The sequence below is a fragment of the Pongo pygmaeus genome, chromosome 8 (genome assembly GCF_028885625.2).
Source record: "Pongo pygmaeus isolate AG05252 chromosome 8, NHGRI_mPonPyg2-v2.0_pri, whole genome shotgun sequence".
Lineage (NCBI taxonomy): Eukaryota > Metazoa > Chordata > Mammalia > Primates > Hominidae > Pongo > Pongo pygmaeus.
This window is the reverse complement of record NC_072381.2, coordinates 36,564,289-36,584,567: the sequence shown is the minus strand read 5'-3', so window position 1 is coordinate 36,584,567 and position 20,279 is coordinate 36,564,289. Positions and strand designations below refer to the sequence as shown.

Below are 20,279 nucleotides of genomic sequence, written 5' to 3'. Positions count from 1 at the left end.
TGGTTTATGCTGAGCCTGCTTTCCTTCTGGGACTCTGGAATTTTGATATGTGCTAAACAGAGGATGTCTGCATAACCAACACTCAACACAAACCTTGGGTGCTGTCTCTAATGGGCCTTGCTGGTGGACAACATCTTAGAAGTATAGTTATACGTCATTTAACAATGGGTACATTCTGAAAAATGCTTCATTAGGCAATTCAATCCTTGTGGGAATACCAGAGTGCACTTACACAAAAGCAGGTGCTACGGCCTACTATTAACCTAGGCTGTGTGGTATGACCTATTGCTCCAAGACTGCAAACCTGTATAGCATGTGACTGTACTGAATACTGTTGGTAACTGGAACACAATGATGAGTATTTATATATCTAAATATATCTAAACAAAGACAAAGTACCATAAAAATATGGTATTGAAGATAAAAATGGTCCACCTGTACAGTGCACTTACAGTAAATGGAGCTTGCAGGACTGGAAGTTGCTCTGGATAAGTGAGTGAGTGGTGAGTGAATGTGAATCCTAGGGCATTACTGTACACTACTGTGGACTTGATAAATGCTGTACATTTAGGCTCTATTAAATTTATGAAAAAGATTTTCTGTAATAATAAATTAACCTTAGCTTACTGTAACTTTATAAACTTTAAAAATTTTTTAAACTTTGGACTCTTTTGTAATAACGCTTAGATAAAAACATACATTATACAGCTGTACAAAAATATTTTCTCTCTTTATATCCTTACTCTACAAGCTATTTTATATTTAAGTTAGTTTTTAATTTCTAAACTTTTTTGTTAAAAACTAAGACATCAACACACATTAGCCTAGACCTACACAGAGTGAGGATGATCAATATCGCTGTTTTCTGCCTCCACATCTTGCCCCACTGCCAGGTCTCCAGAGGCAATAATACACACAAAGCAGTGGTCTCCTGACTGCTTCCAGAACACCTCCTGAAGGACCTGCCTAAGGCTGTTTCACAGTTAACTTTTTTTAAAAAAATAAGTAGGAGTACATTCTAAAGTAAGAATAAAAAGTATAGTAAACACATAAAACAGTAACAGAGTCGTTTATTATCAAGTATTATATGTACCGTGCACATGCTAGACTTTTACATGTCTGACAGCACAGGTTTGCTTATATCAGTATCACCACAAACACGTGAAACCTAGGATACGCTAGGATGTTATGACGTCACTAGGCAACAGGAATTTCTGAGCTCCACTATAATCTTCCGGACAAATGTCATATATGTGGTCCATCGTTGACTGAAACACCATTATGTGGCACATGACCGTATTGTTACAGCTCATTTCTGGGGGATCAACTGTGTCCTGTATGACTCCAGTGGGAGAGGACTCTTTCCTTCAGACTTCGACCCACGGGCCCTCCCCTTTTTGCTGATTTTGCATTGTACCCTGACATTGTAATATGTCATAGCTGTAGAACTATATGCTGGGTCCTGTGAGTCCTTTTAGTGAATAATCAAACCTGAGGTGGTCTTGAGGACTCCCAACACACACAGTATTTTACAAATGGCAGGCTGCACCCGATTAGTGGGGTTTTAAACAAATATACAAGATTATGAACAGCATTCTTTACTGAAATTTTTTAAAAAATGAAACAGATGTTAAAGAGTACATCTAACAAGTTGAGGTATCTGTTTATGAAATCCTGGGCAGTGGTGTGCGCTAAGATGAACATAATTTGTATTGCACTTGCCTTTAACTTTACTGAATTTGCATAAGCATGGCAACTCTTAGACTCCCTGTCACTAAGTTTAGATAACTAGTGACTTGACCACCACTTATTATTTGCTAGCAATTGGAGGAACAACTGAATATGTCTGGACTCATCACTGAATAGATGCCACCTGAATAACAGCTTTTGAATTCCTCAGAATCTATTAAAAGTGACCCATAAAGGAAGTCTTTCAGGGTCAGACTCAATTGATTCTACAGTCACTTCACCATCAGAGCACCAGACTCTGAGAAGGGATTTGGAGGCTGCAGTTCAGGGGTTGAATGGCAGGCATCGGACAGCCATGCAGCAATGGCTGGGCCCTGCCAAGGCCTCCCCAGGCTGAGACCCAACCCCACTTGGCATGACCAGTGGTCCTGACAGGCTGATATAACAAGCACTCTTCTCAGAATGCATCACCTAGGGAGGTGGAACACAACTGCCTGCATAAGTGTGGGTTGCACAGAGTGACCTCATTCCAAGGATACACAGTACAGAAAGTAGAGAAAAAGAGTGACTACAAAGCAGAGAAACCTGACAAACACAACCTCAGCCACGGATCAAGGTTATCATCAATAGTCATGAGTCATGTTGATCAAATGTATCTTTGATGTGATGTGATAAAAATGGTGCTTTACCTTTGTTATTTTCTTCCAAAAAAACATATAATCCCAGTCTAATCATGACAAAAACATCAGACAAATCCCAAGTTAGAGACATTCTACAAAAAAACTAGCCAGCACTCCTCAAAACTGTCAAGATCATCAAAAACAAGGAAAGCCTGAGAAACTATCACAGCCAAGAGGAGACTAGGGAGACACAGCAACTAGATACAATATGGTGTCCTGGATGGGATCCTAAAGAAGAAAAGGGATGCCAGGTAATGACAACTAGATACAATATGGTGTCCTGGATGGGAGCCTAAAGAAAAAAAAGGATGCTGGGTAACGACAACTAGATACAATATGGTGTCCTGGATGGGATCCTAAAGAAGAAAAGGGATGCTGGATGATGACAACTAGATACAATATGGTGTCCCGGATGGGATCCTAAAGAAGAAAAGGGATGCTGGATAATGACAACTAGATACAACATGGTGTCCTGGATGGGATCCTAAAGAAGAAAAGGGATGCTGGGTAATGACAACTAGATACAAGATGGTGTCTTGGATGGGATCCTAAAGAAGAAAAGGGATGCTGGGTAAAAACTAAGTTAACTGGAGTAAAAATGAACTTCAGTTAATAATAATATATGGGCAGGTATGGTGGCTCACACCTGTAATCCTAGCACTCTGGGAGGCCGAGGAGGAAGAGTCACTTGAGGACAGGAGTTCAAAGCCGGCCTGGGCAACACAGCAAGACCCAGTCTCTACAAAATATTTTTAAAAATTAAGCAAGTATGAAGGTGCACAGCTGTAGTTCCAGCTACTCAGGAGGCTGCAGGGACAGGATCACTTGAGCACAGGAGTTTGAGGCTGCAGAGAGCCATGAATGGTGCCAATGCACTCTAGCCAGGGCAACAGAATGAGATCCGTCGCAAAAATAATAGTTAGAATAATAATATACCAGTATCAGTTCATTAAGTGTAACAAATAGATCACACTAAGATACTAAATTATGTACATTATATCATATAATTTTATAATATTATAGATGTTAAAAATAAACTGGATGTGGGATTTATAGGAACTCTGCTTTCTTCACAATTTTTATGTAAATCTAAAACTAATTTAAAACAAAAGTTTATTAAAAAATACATCTATGGAAATGAAAGTATAACCCAGCAAAACTTATGCAACTAAAGCTTAGAAATTCATAACTGTAGATGCCTGTATTAAAAAAAAATCTCAAATCAATAACCTAACTTTCCACATTAAGCAACTAGAAGAGCAAACTGAAACTAAAGTAAGTAGAAGGAAGGAAGTAATCGAGATTAAAGTGGAAAGAAATGAAATAGAAATACTAAAACGAGAGAAAATCAATGAAACTGAAAGTCGATTCCTTGAAAAAAACAACAAAATTCAAAAATCTGAAGGTAGACCAACCAAGAAAAAGAGAGATGGCTCAAATGAGTAAAATCAGAAACAAAACAGGGGACATTATAGACTTTACAGAAATAAAAAGAATCATAAAGGAATACTGTGGAACAACTGCATGACAACAAATTGGGTAATGCTGATGAAATGGACAAATTCCTAGAGAAACACAAACTACTGCAACTGACTCAAGAAGAGATAACCTGAATAGACCTATAAGAAACAAGCAAAGAGACTGATTAGTAATGTAGAAACTTCCAACAGAGAAAAACCTTGACCAACACGGCTTCAGTGATAAATTCTACCAAACATTTAAATGAGAATACCAATCTTTCACCAACTCCTCAAAAAAAAAAAAAAGTAGAAGGAATATTTCTCAATTTGTTCTATGAGGCTACTATTACCCTGATACCAAAACCAAAGCTATCACAAGACCAAATTCCTTACAAATATGGATGTAATTATCAACAGAAGACTAGCAAACTGAGTCCAGCGACATATAAAAATAATTATACACTGTGACCAACTGGGAATTATCCCAGGAATGCAGGGTTGATTTAATATACTAATAGAACAAAAGACAAAAACTACACAATCAATCACAATAGATGCAGAAAAGCATTTAACAGAATCTAATACCCTTTCAAAATAAAAACACTACACAAATTAAGAATACAAGGAAACTTCCTCAGTCTGATAAAGGACATCTACAAAAAACTCACAGCACACAGCAATATTTAATGGAGAAGAATGGAAAGCTTCACACCTAATATCAATAACAAGACAAGGATGTGCACTCGTGATACTTCTATTCAACACTTTACTAGAGGTACTAACTGTGGCAACTAGCCAAGAAAACTAAATAAAAGGCATCCATAATGAAAAGGAAGAAGTAAAACTATCTCTATTTGCAGGTGATCTTCTCATGTAACATTCTAAAGACTCTACTAAAAAAATTATTACAATAAATGAATTCAGCAATGTGGCAGGGTACAAGATCAATCTATAAAAATAAATTGTATATCTATAGTCTAGCAGTAAACCACCAAAAATGAAATTAAGAAAACAATTCAATTTATAACAGCATGAAAAAAGTTAAATACTTAGGAATAAATTTTCTTTTCTTTTTTGTTTGAGACAGAGTCTCACTCTGTCACCAGGCTGGAGTGCAGTGGCGCAATCTTGGCTCACTGCAACCTCTGCCTCCCAGGTTCAAGCGATTCTCCTGCCTCAGCCTCCCGAGTAGCTGGGACTACAGGTGCATGTCACCACACCCAGCTAATTTTTGTGTTTTTAGTAGAGACGGGGTTTCACCATATTGGCCAGGATGGTCTCGATCTCCTAACCTCGTGACCTGCCCTCCTCAGCCTCCCAAATTGCTGGGATTACAGGCATGAGCCACCGTACCCGGCCCCTAGGAATAAATTTAACAAAAGAAGTATAAGATTTGTATACTGAAAACTATAGAAAAACGTTGACAAAATGAAAGAAAATCTAAATAAACAGAAAGATATTCCATGTTAGAAGAGATTTGAATGCTTAATATTGCTAAGACTGCAATACTTCCCAAACTGATCTACATATTCAATGCAATTCCTAGTAAAATCCCAAAATTTTTGAGGTGGTGGGTGCTGACAGAAATTGACAAGCTAATTCTAATGTTCATAGGGAAATGCAAGGATCATGGATGGCATGGCCAAAACAACATTGACAGAGAAAAAGCTGGAGACTCATACTTTCCAATTTCAACTTCAAATCTATGGTAATCAAGACAGTGTAGTACTGATATAAGGATATACATATAGATAAATGGAACAAAATTGAAAACCCAGAAATAAACCTTCATGTTTACGGTCAAGTGATTTTTGACAAGGGTGACAAGACAGTTCAATGGGGAAAGGATAGAACGAATGTGGACCCCTAACTCACAAAAATTAGCTCAAAATGAATGATAGACCTAAATGTAAGAGCTACATTTATAAAACTCCTAAAGGAAGATATAGTGGTAAATCATCATGACCATGGGTTATGCAATGATCTTAGAAAAGCACAAGTGACAAAAGAAATACATTGGGCTTCGTGAAAATAAAAACCTAAGTTGCAAACTGATACCATTACAAAAAAGAAATGACAAAACAGACAAGAAAATGTGTGTGAATCATATACCTGACAAAGGACTTGTATCCAGAACATATAAAGAACTCCTGTAATGCAACAACCAAAAGACAACCCGTTCTTAAAATGGGCAAAGAATGTAAATAGATACTTCTCCAAAGAAAACATACAAGTGGTCAATAAACACATGAAAAGATGCTCAACCGTCATTAATCCTCAGGGAAATGCAAATAAAAACAATGACCTAACCCTTCAAACCCAATAGAATGGCTAACATGAAAAAGACAGACACTAACAAGCATCGATAAGGATGCAATGTGGAGAAACTGAAAATCTCATTATGTTGCCAAAGGAAATCTGAAATTGTGCAGTCACTTGGAAAAACAGTCAATCTGCTGTTCCTCAAAACAGAGTTACCATATGACCCAGCAATTCCACTTCTAGATACACACCAAAAGAAATGAAGACATATGCCCACATATAAACTGTATCAGTCCATTTTCATGCTGCTGATAAAGACATACCTGAGACTGGGCAATCTACAAAAGAAAGAAGGTTTAATTGAACTTACAGTTCCACATGGCTGGGGAAGCCTCACAATCATGGAGGAAGGCAAAGAGGAGCAGGTCATGTCTTACATGGATGGCAGCAGGCAGAGAGAGAATGAGAGCCAAGGGAAAGGAGTTTCCCCTTATAAAACCATCAGATCTTGTAAGACTCATTCACTACCACGAGAACAGAATGGGGGAAACCAGTGCCATGATTCGATTATCTCCCACCAGGTCCCTCCCACAACAAGGGGAATTATGGGAGATACAATTCAAAATGAGATCTTGGTGGGGACACAGCCAAACCATATCATTCCACCCCGGGCCCTCCCAAATCTCATGTCCTCACATTTCAAAACCAATCATGCCTTCCTAATAGTCCCTCATTTCAGCATTAACTCAAAAATCCACAGTCCAAAGTCTCATCTGGGACAAGGCAAGTCCCTTCCACCTATGAGCCTGAAAAATCAAAAGCAAGCTAGTTACTTCCTAGATACAATGGGGGTACAGATAATGGGTAAATACAGCCACTCCAAAGGAGAAAAATTGGCCAAAACAAAGAAGTTACAGGGCCCAAGCAAGCCTGAAATCCAGCAGGGCAATCAAATTTTAAAGCTCTAAAATGATCTCCTTTGACTCCAGGTCACGCTGATCAAAAAGGTGGGTTCTGACAGTCTTGGGCAGCTCCACCCCTGTGGTTTTGCAAGGAATAGCCCCCCTCCTGGCTGCTTTCACAGGCTGGCATTGAGTGTCTGCAATTTTTCCAGTTGCATGGTGCAAGCTGCTGGTGGATCTACCATTCTGGGGTCTGGAGGATGGTGGTCCTCTTCTCACAGCTCCACTAGGCAGTGTCCCAGCAGGGACTCTGGGTGGGGGCTCTGACCCCACATTTCCCTTCCACATGGTCCTGGCAGAGGTTCTCCATGAGGGCCCCGCCCTGAAGCAAACTTTTGCCTGGACATCCAGGCATTTCCATACATCTTCTGAAACCTAGGAAAACCTCAATTCTTGACTTCTGGACACCTGCAGGCTCAATGTCACACAGAAGGTGCCAAGGCTTGGGGCTTCCACCCTCTGAAGCAACAGCCCGAGCTGTGCCTTGGCCCCTTTTAGTTATGACTGGAGTGGCTGGGACGCAGGGCACCAAGTCCCTAGACTGCACATAGCACAGGAACCCTAGGCCCAGGCTACAAAACGCTTTTCTCCTAGACCTCCAGGCCTGTGATGGGAGGGGTTGCCCTGAAAACCTCTGACATGCCCTGGAGACATTTTCCCCATTGTCTTGGGGATTAACATTCTCTCCTGCAAATTTCTGCAGCCTGCATGAATTTCTCCTCAGAAAATGGTGTTTCTTTTCTATCAGATTGTCAGGCTGCAAATTTTGTGAAGTTTTATGCTCTGCTTCCCTTATAAAACTGAATGCCTTTAACAGCACCCAAGTCACCTCTTGAATGCTTTGCTGCTTGGAAATTTCTTCCACCAGACACCCTAAATCATCTCTCTCAAGTTCAAAGTTCCACAAATCTCTATTGCAGGGACAAAATGCCACCAGTTTCTTTGCTAAAACATAACAAGTCACCTTTGCTTCAGTTCCCAACAAGTTCCTCATCTCCATCTAAGGCCACCTCAGCCTGAACCTTATTGTCCATATTGCTATCACCACTTTGGGCAAAGCCATTCAACAAGTCTCTAGGAAGTTCCAAATTTTCCCACATTTTCCTGTGTTCTTCTGAGCCTTTCAAACTGTTCCAATCTCTGCCTGTTACCCAGTTCTAAAGTCACTTCCATATTTTTGGGTATCTTTTCAGCAGTACCCCATTCTACTGCTACCAATTTACTGTACTAGTCCATTTTCACACTGATGATAAAGACATATCCGAGACTGGGAAAAAAAAAAGAGGTTTAATTGGACTTGCGATTCCACATGGCTGGGGAGGCCTTAGAATCATGGCGGAGGGTGAAAGGCACTTCTTACATGGTGCCAGCAAGAGAAAATAAGAAGGATGCAAAAATGGAAACCCCTGATAAACCCATCAGATCTCTTAATACTTATTCACTACCCACAAGAACAGTATGGGGGAAACTGCTGCCATGTTTCAGTTATCTCCCACCAGGTCCCTCCCACAATAATGGGAGTTATGAGACATACAATTCAAGATGAGATTTGGGTAGGGACACAGCCAAACTACATCACAAACTTATACAAATCTTATCACAAACTTATGTTCATAGCAGCAGTATTCATAATAGCCAGAAAGTAGAAACAAGTTAAATGTCCACCAACTGATGAATGAGTAAACAAAATGAAGTAGAGCGACCCTCAGCATCAAGTACAGCGACCCTCAGCATCTGTGGAAGGTTGGTTCCAAGGCCCCCTGCAGATACTAAAATCTGAGGATGCTCAAGTCCCTGATATAAAATGGCAGAGCCATTTCCATATAACCTATGCACATCATCTTGTATACTTAAAACATCTCTACATGAGTTATAATACCTAATACAAGGTAAATGCTAGGTAAATTGTGGTTATACTGTTTGGTTTAGGGAATAATGACAAGAAGAAAATTCTGTACATGTTCAGCACAGATGCAACCATCACAGGCCTAACCACATTTTCAATTTGCAGTTGGCTGAATCTTCAGGTGCAAAACCCTTGTACAAGAAGGGCCAACACTCACTCTGTCTCTCATACATATACATATACATATACATATACATATACATATACATATACATATACATAGAGAGAGAAAGAGAGCCAAAAGCCTGTGGGTTGTGACCAACTCAGCATTCCACTGGAGGCTATATGATCAAACAGCAAACTGTTAATCATGAATGCAGGATGTGGGCAAACTCACAACTGCACCTGCCACCAGAAGGTTTGCTGAGTGTAATCACTCCCTGGTGCCATGCTCCTTGAGGTTATCTACTGGAACATCTAGAGACTACTGTTCAGAGAATGCAGCTGTGCAGGCCTGCACTAAGTCAAGCAGCTGACTGACAACCACCCCCTTCTCCGTATCTCCTTTACTCAATAAATACGAAGGGCTATAGAAGCTCTGGGCCCTTGTTCACTAAAAGCAAGGAGCCCCCTGACCCCTTCTTCCAAATACATTCTTTTGTCTTTGTCTTTATTCTCACGTTCATCCTCCTTTGTTCACTCCAACAGGGATTAGGGCTGTGGCATATATATGTATTTTATTTATATATATATATCATATATGTATATTATATATATGTATATTATATATGTATATATGTATATTACATACATGTATATTATATATGTATATTATACATATATACATATATGTTATACATATATAAGTACATGTTATACGTATACATATATACATGTATATATGTGTATATACATATACGTATATACATACGTGTATACGTATAACACACGTATACGTGTATACGTGTATACGTATAACACACACACGTATACGTGTATACGTGTATACGTATAACACACACACGTATACGTGTATACGTGTATACGTATAACATACACGTATACGTGTATACGTGTATACGTATAACATACACACGTATACGTGTATACGTGTATACGTATAACATATACGTATATGTGTATATGTATATATGTATAACATACATATATGTATACTCACATATAAATGTTATACATATACATATACACGTATATGTATACATGTATACATATACACGTATATGTATACATGTATACATATACACATATACAACATACATATATTATATATATGTATCTCCATTCAATGGAATATTATTTGCAATAAAAAAGGACATACTATACATGCTACAATGTGGATGAATCCCGAAAACATACGCTAAGTAAAAGAAGCCAATCATGAACTATCATATGAGATACTATTGATATGAAATGTTCAGAATAGGCAAATGAGATAGAAATTTGATTAGTGGTTTCCTGGGCCTGGGTGGAGGCTAAGAATGCGGAGTGAATGCCAAAGGGTAAGGGGTTTCTCTATGGAGTGAAGGGAATATTCTGAAATTAGGTTGTAGTGATGGTTGTACAATGTACTAAAACCCACTGAAATGCTCACTTTAAATGGCTGAATTGTATGGTATATAAAATATGTCCCAATAAAGCTATTAAAAAATAGGAAATAAAGAAAGGGACCACACCCCCTCCTGTCTGGTCAGCTGTCACTTTGCCACCTCGATCTCTTCTTGGTTCCCCTTCCCTTATGCCTGAATCCCTCCATCAATCACCAACTTCCTCTTTTTCTCCCTCTCCCATTGCCATGGCTCTGCAGACAGAACTAACCTCACACGGAATGCTCAATCAAGGTTCAGCTGAGTGATGTCCCCGAAGTTGACGAGTTTGCTTCTGTCCCTTCAGAAAGCTTAAGCAGGGCTGGGTGTGGTGGTGCACGCCTGTAATCTCAGAACTTTGGGAGGCTGAAGTGGGCAGATCATTTGAGGTCAGGAGTGACCAGCCTGGCCAACATGGTGAAACCCCCTTCTCTACTAAAAATCCAAAAAAAATTAGCAGGGCATGGTGGCGCAAGCCTGTAATCCCAGCTACTCAGAAGGCTGAGGCAGGAGAATCGTTTGAACCTGGGAGGTGCAGGGTGCAGTGAGCTGAGATTGTGCCACTGTACTCCAGCCTGAGCAACAAAGTGAGACTCCATCTCAAAAAAAAAAAAAAAAAAAGGTTAAGCAATGCAATGAAATGTGTCAAATGTTCTAAAACTACTGGGGCAGGGGAAGATAATGAATAAGTATTAAATGATCCTTATGTTTCAGGCACATCACCACCATGTACTTCAACCAGCAGGCAGTTATTACTGTGCTCACCACATGTTCAACAAATACTTACTGAGCATTTATTATGAGCTGGGCTGCGTTCCAGATGTTGGTCGTATTGTAGTAAACCAAATGGACAAAAAGACAAGACATTTCTTACTCATGGGGCTTACTGACAAAACAATAAAATTAATGACTTCAACCTAAAGCATGCTGACAGGTGATAAGCACGTGGAGAAAAAGCTGGAAGTGATGAGCAGGGAGTGCGGTGCAGGAGGGAGGCTGCAACTTCAGATATGGTGGCCAGGCAACAGCCCCCTGATGTGCCCTTTGAGCAAAGATGGGGAGGAGGAGGGCAGGATGCATCTCAAACACACCTGGGACAGAGGGGGCTGGGTGCCAAGGGGTGGAGGAAGTCCTGAGGTGCAGAAGTCCCGAGGCAGGTGTGTGTCCGGTACATCCAGGGAACACAGCAGCTGCAGCATGACACTGAGGACAGTGGAGGCAGCTTGGCAGAGATGAAAGGGAGGCTTAATCTTGCTAGGCCCCGTCAGTCACGTAAGGGCTTTGTGTTTTCCCTTGAGGAAGATGGGAACCACCACAGGTTCTGAACAGAGGAGCGTGCAAAGTGAGAAAAAAAGAGCAGGACCAAGCTCCTTCAACTCTGGGTCATGACTGATTTTCTACAGATGAACATCTGACCCCAAAGGAACTGGGGCCAGTCAAAATCTCCCCTCTCCAAAATTGAAAGAGGAGACTGGGTTAGAGGGTGTGCGGCCTTAAACGGAGAGGTGATGAAGGGTGGGGAAGGCTATTAATACTGTCCTGCCACATCCCATCCGAAGCAAGAAAGCCGATCTGCACATTAAGGCCCCAGAGCCACAGCAGTGCGCAAAGGTGAGAGAAGCAGCCCAAAGGAAGAGAAACCTGCAGTGGGCCTCATTCTACAGCCTGATGTCCTTCCAGACCTACAGGACAAGGGATATGCGAGACCTGCCTGGACCTTCCAATATATCTCCTTCTGCCTTGGCCTCTGGCTTTCTCATCCTTCCAACAGAAGATCCCAGTTCAGACAGGCGGTGAGCTTTTCATGTTGTCAAACTACCGCATAAGACTAAAGTGGGTGCCACGCATGGTTCTCAGGATCAGTCAGCTTGGGTGACTCCTGAGGGAAGGGCAGGGCCTCGTGGAGGGGCAGCTGGATGCCAAGGCCTTTCTGCCCACTTCACTGCAGGCCTGGCTTCCCCCAGCTGCTGCGGGAACACCACAAAGGCCTCTACATAACTCATCAAGGTGCAAATCAATTACCTCACTCCCTTTCAAATTTCCTCACGTGGCAGTATCCATAGGAGAGCTTTCAGCATATTCTACGAGGCTAAAAAATACACTTAGTCATCTAAGTTATTGTTACTCTTTTAAAAGGAAGTTGATCAAGCTGTGAAATATTTGCTTTGGGTGAAGTAGGTTTGGGTGTTTGAAGGGCCTGCAGGCTCTCTGTCCACAGCAGGCTGCAGTCCTACTCCGTGTGGGAAGCAGGGCCAGGGCCAACTGCTCTTCCTCCCCCATTGCCTCCTGAGCAGCATGCCAAGATGCCAAACACATGCCCAGTGAAAATAAGGGCTTAATGAATGCATCTCTGTCAACTCCAGGCCAGACTTGTCCTGAATGACTGTTTCTAACTCTAGGGAACACGAGGAGGGAAGAACGATCCTACAAGAGTCTTGCTCAAGGCACACATCTCTGTGCCCTCTGCCCACAAGCAGGCAGCTGGGCTGATGAGCCTCAGCAGACAGCAGAGATCAGAGGATGGGCTGCAGGGCTGCACCTACCACGAAGGCCTCCAAGGCTGCTCCTCTCCAGCTGCAACCAACAAGACCCCCATGCAAACTGGTATCCTGGTCAACACCAGTCTATTTCATAGGACAAATGAAGATTTCAATAGTTACAATTATTCACAAGAAAAGTGCCAGTCCTACACTACTCCAAAGAAATGAACTCATCAGCCCTGTCACCTATGGTGAGTGATGCAGAGGGCAGCAAGGGATGCCTGTTAGATGTTCTCTCAAGGCAGATTCTGGGTGAGGTGTGGGGTTTAAATGCTGGCCCTGAACATCCTTCAAGCTAAATAATAACCCCGACCAGGAAGGCACTATCATTCACAGCCAGGCCATATTTTTCTTAGGAATTAAAGGTAGAAAAAATCCCCGCCACTTTCCATCTACAGCAACTTCAAAATAAATCCTTCCTCATGACACGTATTCTAGTACTAATTTCACCTATGGTTTCATCTGCTTTTCTTAATCTTCTTTTCCCTTCACTCAATTTCCCTACATAAAAATCTCAACCCTGTCGCCCTGTTGCGTGTTTTGGTTAGAACTTAAAATCCCTTTGAGGAACAAAGCTGGGCAATACATACATTTCACAATTATGACATAGGAACCTGCAATCATTCCTAATCATTTAATGATTGATTGTCTGTTCTATTATCCTTCAGGCTGTGAGTTCAATGAGAAGGAATGAACAAATAGATGAACAGATGAATGAATGAGCAACAAGCCAACAGGGTTTCTGTTCAGTTAGCCTCAGAGCACACAGCTCTTCATGTGGCGGAGACACAAAGAGTCCTTCGGTCGCCTGTAAAGCTTCTACTAGACAATTGTCTCTTCTCAGAAACTACAGGAAATGGTATTCTGATCTCCAGGATAGCTCATGCACAGGCAAAGCTAATTTCTCATCTAAGTTACACACAATGTAAAAGGTCAGTGACAAAAAGGGTTCCATTGTTAAATCTATTTCCCAAGTGAGATTTGACCTAAATAGTGCATAACATTTTAAGAATCCGAGTAAGAATACTTTTTCTTTTGAGACAAGGTCTCGCTCTGCCCCTCGGGCTGCAGTGCAGTGGCATGATCACAGCTCACTGCAGCCTGACCTCCTGGGCGTAAGTGATCTTTTCACCTCAGCCTCCCAAGTAGCTGGGACCACAGGTACTTGCCACCATGCCCAGCTGACGTTTAAATTTTGTAGAGTCGGGGTTTCACTATGTTGTCCAGACTGGTCTCAAACTCCTGGGCTCAAGTGATCCTCCCACCTTGGCCTCCCAAAGTGCTGAAATTACTGACGTGAGCCATGGAGCCCAGCTGTAAAAACAAATTTTTACTTTTTCTTGAGTCTTAAAATACACGTTACCTCCATACTGTCTGAATATCCTTTAGACTCATTTACTCAAAAGTCACAAAACAGAAGCTAGGAATATACACACTCCTTCCTAGACAAGTGTTCATATAAGATGAATGTATTCCTCATATCTTACTAATATTATTACAATCTTTGTAGGGAATCAACACCAGGAAACCTAGACATATATAGGGAGTACCTTGGCCATCTGACCACTCCCTTAGCCCTACTGTTTTACTTACCCGCATTTTTAATTTCAGCATTTACTGGATTTGAATGTGATTTCACAAATGACTTTAGGTGGGGGCTACGGAACAATCTTCACACTCTCTTCCGGGATATCTATCCTCTATTCTCCCAGGAGAATGACAACACTGAAGCTTATGCCACGGTGTCCACAGGGTAACCTGGTGAGGATTCCCTGCTCAAACCTCACTCCGCTGAGTAACAGGAACGGGCCCTGGACCACCTCGGCTGGGGATGGGTGTGGCCATCCTGAGGGCACTCACCAGGGTGACGATGGCACATTCAGCCGTCAGCTGAGCAGCACTGAACAGCGTCCGAACGAACCGGTAAATCTGCTTCTGCTCTGGGTTGTGTTTGTCATAATCTGGTGGCACTTCGGATTTCTGGGTAAGAAAATATTTTCAGATGACTGATCTCCCGATTGGAGCAAAAGAGAAATAATTAAATCATCTCATGAAACACACGGAGGAGATTACCGAAAGAGGGTGAAGATTTTCATCAAAAATATCTAAGAGCATCCTTCCATCTGGGTCCCTGGTAGGGAAAATAACAGAAAATGAAACTTACTTTCTGCAAGAATGTCATTCAAATAAAACAAAAATACATTTTAATTCAATGACTCTTTTTTTTTTTTGGGGGGGGGGGGGGGGCGGATACGGAGTCTCACTCTGTTGCCCAGGCTGGAGTGCAGCAGCGCCATCTCAGCTCACTGCAACCTCCACCTCCTGGGTTCAAGTGATTCTCCTGCTTCAGCCTTCCAAGTAGCTGGGATTACAGGCACACATCACCACGCCCGGCTAATTTTTTTTTTTTTTGTATTTTTAGTAGAGACAAGGTTTCACCATGTTGGCCAGGCTGGTCTCGAACTCCTGACCTCAGGAGATCCACCTGCTTTGTCCTCCCAAAGTTCTGGGATTACAGGTGTGAGCCACTGCACCCAGCCAATTCGACTATTTCAAGAAACACAAGTCAGTGCTAAATGGTTATTCATGAATAATGATTTTTCTTGGGTGCAATACTTAATCACTTATGATTAAAATAGCCCAAGGAAATAAAGGTTATAAACCACACTTAGCTAAATTAAGTAAAAATTTAATTTTAATTTTCTTAGTTTTCAAATGAATCGAATCTAGGCAAATGACTTAAATTTGACATCTTATTTCCAAGCAAAGGTTGATGGATCTGCTTAAGCCATCACCATACTGTGGGTGATAGGAAAGAAGTGCCAGGGTAAGAATGAATATCAATGTATCCTAGAGATCAGTCTGATTATTCACAACATGCAACGTCACTACGTCATTTAAGTTTCACAATTTTATACTGAAAAACAAGAGGTGACAGATAAAAAGTCTTTAGTCAATAACCTATATGTGAACAGTTAGCTCTTACCAGGCTGGTATGTGCACAGAACCACTTAAAGAGGTAGCTTTCACTGTGAACACAGTGCCGTGGGCCGCTGGGCTCTGCAGGGACCCTCTGTACCTCACCAGTGACAGCTCTACTTTCATCTGTTATATGAAATTTAAGTTTTGCCTAAAAAATTTTCTTTAAACAACCAAACTTGGAAACGACAGCTTTTGGCTAGTTGCATGTAATTTCCATAGTCTGTGCTTCAGTGTCAGGCTTCAGAACTTCAGGAGGCTACAGACCTGTCCCTAACATACACTTATCATGACAAACATTACAATTTCTGCTTTAGAAATTTACCATCTGTGTAAAAATAAAAGAGAAAGAACTTAACAAAACAGCTCAATTTTCATTCCTACATTTGCACAACAGCAATTATTATTATTTTTTGAGACGGAGTCTTGCTCTGTCACCAGGCTAGAGTGCACTGGTGCAATCTCGGCTCACTGCAAGCTCCACCTCCCGGGTTCAAGCAATTCTCCTGCCTCAGCCTCCTTATAGAGGCTGCCTCAATATCCCTTGTAGCTGGGATTACAAGCACACGCCACCAAGCCCAGCTGATTTTTGTATTTTTAGTAGAGAGAGAGCTTCAGCATGTTGGCCAGGATGGTCTCGATCTCCAGACCTTGTGATCCGCCTGCCTAGGCCTCCCAAAGTGCTGGGATTACAGGCGTAAGCCACTGCGCTCGGCCACAGCAATTATTTTTAAAGCTCTGGGCATTCACACCTGTGCTCATTTACATTTGCCTGCATGAACACACGCAGCACAGACACAGATCAACCCAAGCGAAAGAAAGGTTCAACCCAGCAGGGAGTCTGCGAGCAAAATGCAGCTTCTGGGTGCACGTGGTTACACTCTGATACCGACCTGGGCTACAAAGAATCAGTGTATTCCCTCACCTTATTTACTGAGTTTTCAAATAAACCAAATCTTGAACCTCTGAGGCATTCAAGATGCTACAGGAGAGATAGAACCTGGCCCAGAACCCCATTCCTCAGCAGTTGAGTCCCATTCAATTTTCCTGAAGAATGAGAGCCCCTGAAAGCATCCAGCACCCTAGAGAAACATTCGCCTGAAGTAATTTTTAAAATGAGAACAGAGTCTAAAAATATAAATGAGAATTAAGAGCTCAAGCTAAGAAGACTCAGGAAAGGTGATTCTGGAGAATCCTCTGAGAAGTAGACTGTTTCCTTACTTCCTCTAAAAGCTGTGTGTCCCAACTGAACAGCACCATACCACCTTTATCAAGCTAACAGGTCTATCACCAGCACCAAAGGCCAGCCTAGTATGACAGCGAGGAGAAGGTGTGCAGACGGGCATCCCTCCTCATACCTAGAGACATGCAGGTGGCAATCTGTACATTAATCTTGCTTGTTTACAAATGCTCAATTTTTCAGTTGGACTTTCTCTACTTCCACTCACTTACTTTTGGTGCAATTTATCACCATTAATCTAGGAGAGCAATATGATTAACGGTCTGAGTGGTAGATTGCATTCATTTCCCAATTCCCCAATTTACTAGTTGCATCATCTTAGTCAAATTAATCTCTCTGTGCCTCAATTTCTTTATCTGTAAAATGAAGATACCAGTATCACCTTAAGGAGTTGTTATTAAAGCATGTAAAGAACTGACCACAGCAGTCAGAGTAGGTGCTTCACAAAGCCAACTCTTATTATTATCAGCTCTGGCTACATTCACTTCAGGATCCATCATAGTCTAAGTAAGTACTGAGAAATATCTTAGAGATTCTAACGCAAAATTGTCTTAAAAGCACAACTGAGCTTCATCAATGGGATTACACTGTTTCTTAAGCCTTACAAGTTTAAAAAGTTTGAACTAGTATAGAAATAGGCAACAAGATAAAATCTACACTTTCACTGATACATTACTCTAATTCAAGATTTAGAGTTCCAAAGTTGCACTGTTTTGTAAGTTCTTAAATCCAAAATTCTCAAGCACCATAAAGAACCATGAATCATAATTACAGTATGGAAATAAGTGATCATAGAGAATCCCTTTCTAGGTGTCTGCTTCTGGATATTCGTGTTTTCTCCAATACTGTTCATTAGAAGCTGTCATCCAACCTCCCCTGCACTGACTAACCACACTTTGTAAACAGACACAACGTGTGGGGCTCCCACCGGCTGAGCTACGCACTTAGCATGTGGTGGCTCTGCTTGTTCCCAAACTAGTTCACACCAGCTGTGCTTAGCAGACTCATGTAACATACATGAATGTCACATTATGCATGAAATATGACTACATGAGAGTGGCTATGTCCTCATGAAAACGAAGGACGCTTTGGAAAGATCCGATAAAAGGAAATCACTAAAAATAAATTTGCTGTAGATTAGGTGTGGTCAAAACTGGAAAGATTTTATACTCATCTGTTATGTAAATGTCCTCAAGCTTTCTCACTACTGACAAAAAAAAAAAAAAAAACTTGGAAAGGATGAATTAATGATAGCTGTGGCTTATGAAAGAAATACATTTTGGTTCTCCAATCAATGTCCTGTGCTTGAAGCAAATGTCTTCAAGTTGCATTTTTAAAAATTGGCAAATGAATGTATTTTTACATGTTTTATGTTGAAATAAAATGTATAAGGTAGAGTTTTTTTTCACTCCCTGTTTTAACTGACTTTTAAAATTAACCAACTATTGCCAGATACACTTACATCAGAGAGGGCTTCTATATTAAAATAGTTCATGCCTAAATTTATACCAAAATTGCCTCCACTGAATTCAAACTATAAATTAAACATTTTTTCATGTTAAAGTTGCACCCAGTGAACTTTTAAAATGACATTTTACAAAAGACAGAATGTTTAAACAAATTTTACAGAAAATAAAGAAGAAAAAGGAAGCCAAACATCGTTGAGAAGCTTTGTCTGTTTTGCTGGTTTCAACCACGCTCATTTGGTTTCCACTGATTCTAAAGCAGTTCAGCACTTACCTGGGAAGTTTTAGTAAATTATACTACCTTTAGAAATTCTATGAAAATATGAGTTAAGAAAGTATAATTCAAAGGTTTAGGCAACTAGAATATGAAAAAATAGGAACAACATAACAGAAGATAATGTATGATGTTTTTAGCACACAACCATCCACATACCTGTTTTTGATGTGATAATATATTGCAAGAGCGACACTGTAAAAATAAAATGCAGAGGTTCAGTGTCCATGAGCATATTCAAGACCTTACACATCACCTGGCCACAGTCTGAACATAAATATTTAAACAGAAGTAAAAGCCTAACAATCTTTCTGAACAGTCCCATCTCATTCACAATACTGATCAGGAAAATGTTCTCTTCTGAGTAAATCAATCTGGCACTCATTCCCAGGAATTATTACATCTCTTCTAGAAATAAAAGAACTTCAAGTGATATTTAGAAACAAACTGCTCTTTGTATTCAGAAATTTTCAGCTTTCCTCACTTGTGGGGAAAAAAAAAAGCACTATGTAAAAAATAGGTGGTATAAAGAAAACACCTTTAGAAATCTCCAACTCATAACCTACTAGTTTAAAAAATTCATGGTTTCCTTATAACCACCAGAAAAATGTGAATATCACCCAAGAAGTTTGCTATTTTTCCCTTAATAACCTCTTGGCAATCTGCTCAAGTTATTCATTCACTTGCTGAAATGGTACTGTAACTTTTATTTGTAGCACTACCTTAAAATTTTATTTTACATTTTAAAATAATGAACAATTACATTCCCTTTCCCTGAACTTTTTCTTTTCTAAAACAATTTTTTTCTGACTAGAAAATATATTCACTGTAGAAATTTTGGAGAACATATTTAGAAAATGTAAGAAAAATATTCTGCCCAAATAAAACTATTAGCTTAAGATATATAGCTTTCTATAAATTATGTGTGTAAGGAGACAGGTTTGCATCCTACTTTTAACTTTTTTCATGTTAACATTTTTTTATCATTAAAAACATGATTTTAAATGGCTGATTATATTCCTTCATATGGTTGTCGAATAATTTACTTAACTATTCCCCTACTAATGAACATTTAGGTTGTTTCTAATACTTTGCAATTATAATTAACACCATAATGAACATCCCAATATTTGTGCCATCCAACTATATTATTTCCATAAGGATACATCCTATAATTGGAATCACTTGACCTCAAGTCATTAACAATGGTGAGGCTCTCAACACATATTGCCAAACATCTTTGCAGAAAGTCTACACCAGTGGACTTCCCACCAGCA

General features: G+C 40.4%; 1 protein-coding gene across 13 annotated transcripts in view; it reads right to left on the bottom strand.

Moving 5' to 3' along the window:
• Positions 1-20,279, bottom strand: part of CCNY (cyclin Y) — a 305,685-nt gene that overhangs the window by 24,095 nt on the left and 261,311 nt on the right. For all 13 annotated transcript variants that reach the window (XM_054435230.2, XM_054435228.2, XM_054435231.2 and 10 more), the window contains 3 exons: positions 19,162-19,197; positions 15,117-15,174; positions 14,904-15,023 (listed from right to left, as the gene is read on the bottom strand). In XM_054435230.2, the coding sequence (XP_054291205.1) occupies positions 14,904-15,023; positions 15,117-15,174; positions 19,162-19,197 (214 nt within the window). The remainder of the gene's footprint in view (positions 1-14,903; positions 15,024-15,116; positions 15,175-19,161; positions 19,198-20,279) is intronic.